The 8,957-nt window shown below is 39.1% G+C and overlaps 1 protein-coding gene across 1 annotated transcript; it reads left to right on the top strand.

The window, feature by feature from the left end:
• Positions 1 to 232: 232 nt before the first annotated feature.
• gpr37a (G protein-coupled receptor 37a) lies at positions 233 to 6,259 on the top strand. Its single transcript, XM_067380053.1, has 2 exons — positions 233 to 1,008; positions 4,515 to 6,259. Exons 1-2 carry the CDS (start codon positions 358 to 360, stop codon positions 5,337 to 5,339), a joined length of 1,476 nt encoding a protein of 491 aa, XP_067236154.1. The 5' UTR covers positions 233 to 357; the 3' UTR covers positions 5,340 to 6,259.
• The last annotated feature ends 2,698 nt before the right edge of the window (positions 6,260 to 8,957 follow it).

Raw genomic sequence — 8,957 nt, 5'->3', positions numbered from 1 at the left:
GGAAACTACAGATGTTAATCTAAACGAGAGACCAGCGAGTGGAACGAAGCTTGATGTTTACTCTACAACTATGCCTTAAAATACTGGATTTATCAGGATTGGATATATTTTAGAGGGATATACTTACTGGAAAACGTAATGGAAATGCAATTTTTAACTGTATTTTGTTTGCTCACTTGTTGTGAACTCTCAGTAGTTCTCATGAGTAGCAATAAAACGACGTCAAAAATACTTCCATCCTATAAAGCGCTTGAAATCAGCCAAGAACGACGTGTAACGTTAAATAAAATCGGTTATGAAACAGGTAACGTTAAGGAACCTACAGATGTGATTCCAACGGCTAGTACGATACAGTTAATGTCGGTGAATGGGAGCGATGACTCAACAGGGAGCGCATCTTTCGGACAGAAGTACGATAAAACGTCTAAAATGGACAAAATGACAAAATCATTTCCGAGGGAAATAAGCAGCGGGTTTAGCGTAAAACGTCGTTATCATCGACGAGAAAGAGCGACGGCCGGAAATGAACCCGACAGGAATCGAGAATCTCCTGAGAATGAAGTTGAGCGCGTGGAGTCGTTGCCGAAGCCTGCAGCACAGATCCAGCCTACAGACTTTCCCACTGATTTCACGTCTGTTCCTGAATGGGGCACCTCACCTGTGGAAGACGAGGAAGTCTTCACTCCGTTCTTTCCCTTTAATACACGATCAAAAACCCCAGGGGTGAAGAATCCGTTTTATCCTGTGACAGGTGAATCGTATGGTGCATATGCTGTCATGTGCATCTCCATCCTCATTTTCACTGTGGGGATTGTTGGGAATATTGCAATCATGTGCATAGTGTGCCACAATTACTACATGAGAAGCATTTCAAACTCCTTGCTGGCCAATCTCGCCCTGTGGGATTTTGTCATCCTCTTTTTCTGCTTGCCACTTGTTATTTTCCATGAACTCACTAAGGATTGGCTCCTTGGGGAATTCTCCTGTAAAATCATTCCTTACATTGAGGTAAACGCCATATTGGATTGAGAGAAGTGTGGTTGGTCACTTTCAGTGGGTGATTGAAATGCATTTTTTTTTTATGTTACTGATGGTGTCCAATTCTTGATATTAATATTTGAAATATAATGTTTGTGGTAGCTACGTGGGGCGAGATTGATACTAAAAAGAATCATTAATAATATAAGATTGATTTTTAGGGTGGACCAGGTCCACCTGTAGAGCCGAGCCTGGTTTTATGATTGACTTTAGTCAGGTTCTTGGAGATGTACAGTCAATGGTAACCCAGGTGAAAAAAATAGTACATTTCTATAATATACTTAAAGTGCTCTATTTCCGTGCACTAATTTTGTACTTAATATACTAAAAATTCTTCTTTAGTACTTTTTAAGATCATCTTAAGAACATTTAAGTGTACTCAACTGTTCTATTTTGAGACACCATGAAATATGAACTAAAATGTGCTTTTAATATACTATCTCTGTATTTAAAAAAATGTATTTAGATACCACTTATAGTACATTTGAACCCATAACATTCTAAAGAAGAATTTTTAGTATATTAAGTACAAAATTAGTGTGTGAAAAGAGCACTTTACGTACATTATTGTTTTTTTTCACCTGGGAACACATTACAAGTAACGTGAGTTATGCAATCAGATTACTTTTTCAAGTAACTAGAAAAGTAACACATTACTTTTAAAGTTACAACAAAATATCCAAGTTACTTTTTTCAAAAAACAGAAAGTAAGGCAAGTTACTTAGTTTTCTCATGTATTGACTGACAGCTCTCCTGTCACCATTTTGAGAGAAATGTTTTTTTTGCTTTTTGTGCAAGTGAGATGAGTCAATGCCTACATTTAGTCTACATTAGATCTAATCTAGACTAAATGTGAGCATTTACTCATCTCACTTGCACAAAAACAGACTCAATATTCCTTGAAATGAATAAAAACAGTAAAATTAAGCTCAGAATATTACGCAAACCTGCAATAATTATGTTAACGGTAATATACTGTACTTTATGTAGCCTAATTTAGCTCACTGTAAGCAATGTCTTTTTGCTGCTGACTTTAAATGATCCAATTCTACCATATGAATAAGCAAAAAATGACTTTAGTTAAACATCACTTGTTTTGTTTTTGTTGCTGCTTGAATTTGCATTTTCTTCAGTCTGAGGCTTATTTATTTCACTTTTGGTGTGAAAGGGCCTTTACTTTTGCCAAAAATAGAACTTTTTTAATATAGCACAAACCCAACTCAGGTGACAAAAAGTAACTAAGGCAAAAAATTTAGGGAGTAACACAATATTGTAATGCATTACCTTTAAAAGTAACTTTCCCCAACACTGCATACAGTAAGCTACTTTTACACCTGAAACTGGTTAAATTGCACTTTCTGGTAAATGCATATGCTATTCATATATAACTGCTTTCATCATTTTTTCCGTATCAGCATGTTATGCCTATTAGTATCAAAACTAATGCCAGAACATTTATGGCTGAAACATACTTTTACACAAATATGTGTATGCTAGTAACAAAACTATACTTAAGGAAGTTTACTTCAAATGTTTGTGCTACTCAGCCATAATGTGTTATTAGTTATGTGAGTTACTGTACATATTGACTCAAACAAACTTGCTTAGCAAGATTTCTGCTACTGTTTCTCAGCCAAGACAGTTATTGACATGAAAGAGAAACCCCATTAACAGCTATAGCACACTTTTTGTGGCACCGTTGAGATTGCAACATGCAGGCCTACTTGCATTGCGTTATTAAATTTGCTCAAGTTTCTAGATTCACGTATTTGCTTAAGCTACTCCATGTAGCATTTGTCCAATTTCACAATGCAATTCCACAACATAAGATAATCACAATTTTTTGACTTTTGGCGTTTGAGTCTGCTACTTAACTTTCCTATTCCAATTCTTAAAAGACTTCTTACATCATAGCGCGCTAATTGTTATCATATAACATTCAGACTGAAGTGTTCTTGCAACCTTCTTAAGCTAACAAATTTCCAGAGCTGATTTGTTGGCATTTTAATTTAGATTATGCCTGAAAAATAATCTAAATTAAAAATGCTGTTAAATTAACAAGAAGGCTGTATGTGTGAGTGAAAGTGTCTGTAGACAGAAATCCAATGCAAATGTGTAGGTCAGGACTGACATCTTAGTTGTGCTTTGTCTTCTTGAGTAAGGGGGAGTGTCTCCTCTGCAGACACAAAGAGATAGTGGTATTTCCCTTGGGCAGCGTTCAGATTATATCTTGTGTTTCTGAGGAATTGACCTGATTGGTGCCATAGTTGTGTCTTTAATCTCCTGACACACTACAGAGCACCAATGCCTACACCCTTGATTCAAAACAACCCGATGACTTGATCACAATGTTTCAACCTAACAATGAAGTCTATGGCCCTAAATGGAAAGGCTGTGGTGTTTATGCACATCTATTGGGATTGAATTTCCTTATTGTTCCACAGACTCAGGACTCAGTACAAGTTTTGCTCAATCATTTTTATGGTCAACATTATGTCACAAATGTTTTCAGACTCATTCCTCCTTTTCTTGGGGGGAAAAAAATCAGAAATCGAGGTTATGGTGTAACGCACTTACAATTTAAGTGAATGGTTCCAATTTTTGGAAGTGAAATGTGAAGCTTTGAAAAGCACTTATGTTAAAACTTCAGTGTTATATGAAATGTATAGTTGTTCTCATACGTTTTAAAGTTGTTTTATGTGATATGCTGACTCATATGTTTGTCTTGTAGCAATATTGAAACGGTGAGTATTTTAATATTTACAAATTAGCCCAATTGATCTACATTGTAAGTGCCTCACTGTAACCTAGAATTGTTGCTACTTTTTTTTTTATTTTTTAAAGGAGTTGAATTTCTTTTTTTGGTAATCAACTTTATGCTACAAGTGCTGTCAATTAGAAATGTTCCTTTAAGATCCCAACTAGGAGTGGGACAAAATATTGATAGGGCAAAATATAGTTGTCCTTCTCTGTGCGATACAAGAATCGATACACTGGTCCCAAATATCGATATTTTAATTAATAAAATGACGCTGCTCCCAGCACAAGAATGAGGGAAACTTGAAAATAGTTTAACTATCCCAAGAAAAAAGGTTTTTAACAGGATGGCGAACAGCAGTGTGAGTAAAATAATAGATGCCCCAGCCACGTTTAAGTCCAAAGTTTGGAAAACCTGCACTTAACCTTTTCATGGGCATTTTGTTTTCATAATTAGACAATTGCTAGACAATCCTACAATTGTTAGTCAATCCTATAATGATACATATGGTGATGTATCATTATAGGATTGTCTTGCAATATATTGATTATTGTATCATGATATTATCGGTATTGTGAGCCATGTATCGTGTATCGTATCGTATCATGAGGTACCCTGTGTTTCCCACCCCTAATCCCAACACTGTTTCCAGGTTTGTCAGTGGAAGGATTTTCTAAAAGTTTATTAGTAATGACCACACATCCCCTTTACCTTGCAGGTGGCGTCTTTAGGAGTAACTACCTTCACTCTCTGTGCTTTGTGCATTGACCGTTTCCGTGCCGCGAGCAACGTTCAGATGTACTACGAGATGATCGAGAACTGCACCTCCACTGCAGCCAAACTAACCGTGATTTGGATCGGTGCTCTTCTCCTCGCTCTGCCCGAGCTTCTAATCCGGCAGCTGGTGAAAGAGGAGCGTGAGCCTCCGGAGGTGACGCCTTGTGAACATTGCGTGGTCCGAATCTCCACGGCTCTCCCGGACACGCTTTACGTTCTCGGACTCACCTACAACAGTGCTCGTCTCTGGTGGTACTTCGGCTGCTACTTCTGCCTTCCCACTCTCTTCACCATCATCAGCTCAGTGGTGACCGCACGCAAAATCCGCCAAGCCGAGCGCGCCAGCGTCCGAGGCAACCGCAAACAGATCCAGTTGGAGAGCCAAATGAACTGCATTGTTGTTGCTCTGGCTATCCTATATGGATTTTGCGTCATTCCGGAGAACATCAGCAACATTGTATCGGTGTACATGGCTACAGGTGTGCCACGTCGCACGCTGGATATCCTGCATCTGGTGAGTCAGATGATGCTGTTCTGCAAGTCCGCGGTTACACCTGTGCTGCTTCTGGTTCTCTGCCGGCCCTTCAGCAAAGCCTTTCTGGACTGCTGCTGCTGCTGCTTTGAGGAGTGCGGCCCACCAAAGTCCTCCGAGCCCGACAGTGATGACAACGATCAGGACGGCACCACCGAGCTGGAGCTTTCACCCTATAGCACTGTAGTCCGCAGGGATCCCTCTACCTTCCCAATAGCAGGAACGCACTGCTAAGGTTGTACCTTACCTAAGGGGTACACATTACCAAGGGCTTAAACATACGGAATAAACCAGTCCAGAGATGTGTTTCACAGGCGGCACAGTTTTGTGTGGTTTCTGATTTTACTCTGCTTTGTTTTGGGAGAGATGCCCACAAACTGGATATTTCAACCTAGGGACATAGGGACAAAGAGCCACATGTTTATTACAGAAGACATTGGCCCTGTTTACACCTGGTATTAAGATGCGTTTTGGTCTATCGGATCACAAGTGGATAATGCTAAAACGGAAACGGAGTCTAAAACACTTTGAACTTGTCCACTTGTGACCACTTCCATAGGTAACTGAAATCATATTGAACAGATTCCTTTCGTAGTGTAGACGCTTATGTGTACGAATGTTTTCAAACAGCCACAAAAGACCGCCTACTCTCCGCCTACTGACCCAACGCATAACATTATAGGAAGCACGCAAGCCAGACCGGATTTAAACTTTGTCAACTGAAGACCCAAGTTTGGTTTGAAGATAAAAAAATAAAAAAATGCACCAAGCACAGTGTTCTCTCACCAGTCCTGATTTCTAACATGCACTCACCGTCTTGTGGTCTTGTGGCTGTCAGAGCAGAAAAAACGAAAAGAAACATGTTCACATATAAATTGCGTGAGCTTATTTCATCCATTAGACCAAAAAAATCAGGAAAAGCCCATACATTTACCCACCCATAGACCCTCCCCTCGAAGAAATCATGACAGAAGTGGTTGAAAGTTGACAAAAGAGATGGATTAAAACACCAGGTGTAAACAGGTATGTCTCTGCCTCGTCTACTTGTGATCCGATCGACCAAAACGCATCTTAATACCATGTGTAAACAGGGCCTTAGAGATGCAACTGCCTATTGATGTTTACAAAACAAGACATATATATACCTTGTGTAGTTTCTTGGAAGTTTATAGGAAGTCTAGAAGGATTATGAATTAACTCACATGCATTTGTTATATTTGCACAATTTTCTTATCCCAATATCTTTTTTTTTTTTTTTTTTTTTTTCATTTTAATTTGGTGTATTTGTATTTTTGATCAAAGTGTCTCTGAGACTTATGGAAGATAATATATAGAAAATGGCTGTTTGTAGTATATTTTGGTGTTGTGGAAATTGGCGATTCTTGTGAATCGATTTAACGTTAAGCCTAGCTCCCTTGCTATGTAAGTATTAAATTCACTCTGTATTTGCTAGCAGAACTTGTGATGCTCTTCAGCCTCTGGAAAGCACTGAAGAAGCTGTTGTTTTAGCCAAGACATGTCACTTTTTAATAATAATAAAACAAAAACATAAATTGAAAGATCTTAAAAGGATTTTCTTACAGATAAAACTTGAATGTTATGAACTGAAACTGGAGATCATGCCACGATATATCAGTATATCCTTTACCAATCAATTCTTCTCCGATGGCTGGTTAATTCTCGATGGTGTTGGTTCACAGGATTCTGGGTCATCAATGCCGTACAGTACTCTCCTAGCACACAGAGGCTATTGTTTAAGGCCATGGCCAGTTCAGCATTAGGCATTCATACTGCAGCGGATTCCATGACCTCACGGACAGAAGTGCGGATCGGATTGGGAGTGTTGGGAAAGATGTAGGAAGCCTGTTTGATTTAACAGGACAGCTGGAGTTTCGTTATTGTGGTCTGGTTGTTTATTGGCCATTTAGCATCAAAGAGAAAATTGTACTCTCATACTGCTTGAGGAACAATCTACTATACATTTAAGATCAGCTCCAAAACCTAGTGAGCTGCCTTGCTGTCTACTTCCTACACAGGAAGCTTCCTTCCAAGGCAGCATCTTAATAGAAATAGAATCTAAGTGAGTTTGTGTTAGAAAATGATCCATATTTAACAAGTTATAAAGTTAAATATCTAGCTTCCACCAGACTGCCTTCCGTATTCAACTTACGAAGAAAGCGGAACGTACATCATGTCAGTTACGCATTTTACGTAATTTGAATACGGAAGGCGTAGGACGTAGTGTAAGAATTTGTAACTGCGAGAGTTTTACACTCTCTTCGTAAGTTGAATACAGAAGGTTTGTTAAATATGGATATTTTTCTTACACAAACGCATCTTTTTGCTTTATAAGGCCTTTATTAAACTTCCAGAGTCGTGTGGAGTACGTTTATGATGGATGGATGCACTTTCTTGAGCTTCATACTCGTTGGTCCCATTCACTACCATTATAAAGCTTAGAGGCATCAGGATATTTATTAATATAACTCCGATTGTGATCTTCATAAAGAAGAAAGTCATATACACCTAGAATGGCTTGAGGGTGAGTAAGGGTGCGTTCACACTTGTCATGTTTGGTTCGATTAAAACAAACCCCGGTGCGATTGCTCTGTTAGTGTGGTTCATTTGAACATATGTGAACGCTGCCATCCGAACCCTGGTGAGCACCAAACAAGCAGACCGAGACCGCTGAAAAGTTGAGTCTCGGTCCGCTTCCAAACGAACTCTGGTGCGGTTCGAATGATATATGAACGCAACACGGACCAAAGACATGTAACCGAACCAAAGACATGTAACCGAACTAAAAACAGGAAGACGCAGAGCCGGCCCCTTATATAGGCAGTATAGGCAAGTGCTAAGGGCGCAATCTCGCTAGGGGGCGCCAAAGAGGTCGGATGTGTGGACAGGGGCGGATCTACCGGGGTGGCACGGGGTGGCACTAAGAAAAAGCTTGGCCACCCCAAAATTATCACAGAATAAAATATGTAAGTAGTGTTTCAAGTACTGCTTTTCAGGAGTGGCCTTTCAATATGATGTCTAAAAAAATTGCGTAACACAAAGTAAGAAAACACGTCTTTCAATAAACTGTGCATGATGGTTGCACGCAGCGCGCCCAGTGTGCTTCATTAACAAATGACTCTTATGAATCGGTTCTTTGAGAGTCAAAAACACAGCGCAGCCAAGTTCACTTGCGATTTTTTTTCCCATATTTGTACGCGAATCGGAAAATTACTGCTTCCCGGTTAACTCAGAAGTCATGTGAGAAATGTAGTCCCATCCGAATATGTCAGATTAATTTTCGTAATTTTTTGGCAAGCTGATTCAGCGACCGCCCGCTTCACTTTCATCATGGATAAAGGTATTTTTGCCATCCGACGAACCAATAACATGAAATCAATACGGAGATCCCGATTACAGAAACTAATAGCAGAGTTGGGGTAAGAATCTAAACGTATTTTAGCTTTTCTCGATTGATAACACATTAGAAGTGATTCAGTTGGTCCAGTTTCCCAAACCATTCGTTCAGTTCTCAAAACAAAGACACATTTCTCAAAACATTTAACAATGACAACACTAGTGTTCACTGGGCAGTGCAGTAGTCTGTGTATTTATGTTTTGTGTATCATCTGATGCCAAAGTTTGATTTTGTCAGACAAGAATAAGTTTTTGACTAGAACATTTTATTTTGACCTGGATGTTTGAGGTTTGTGCAAGTTGGTGTATAGCTGTGAGAAAATGTTGAATTGTTTCATGAAAAACAATAGAGACTGAAAAGTTTGAAGGACAAATTTATGTTGGCTTGTCATAAACCGAACTTCAAGTCTTGTTTAAAAATGTAAAATCTTTGGTCAG

Source organism: Chanodichthys erythropterus, chromosome 24, assembly GCF_024489055.1.
Source record: "Chanodichthys erythropterus isolate Z2021 chromosome 24, ASM2448905v1, whole genome shotgun sequence".
In the NCBI taxonomy this organism is placed as follows: Eukaryota; Metazoa; Chordata; class Actinopteri; order Cypriniformes; family Xenocyprididae; genus Chanodichthys; species Chanodichthys erythropterus.
The sequence above is the reverse complement of the archived record's forward strand: the minus strand, read 5'-3'. Positions and strand labels throughout refer to the sequence as shown.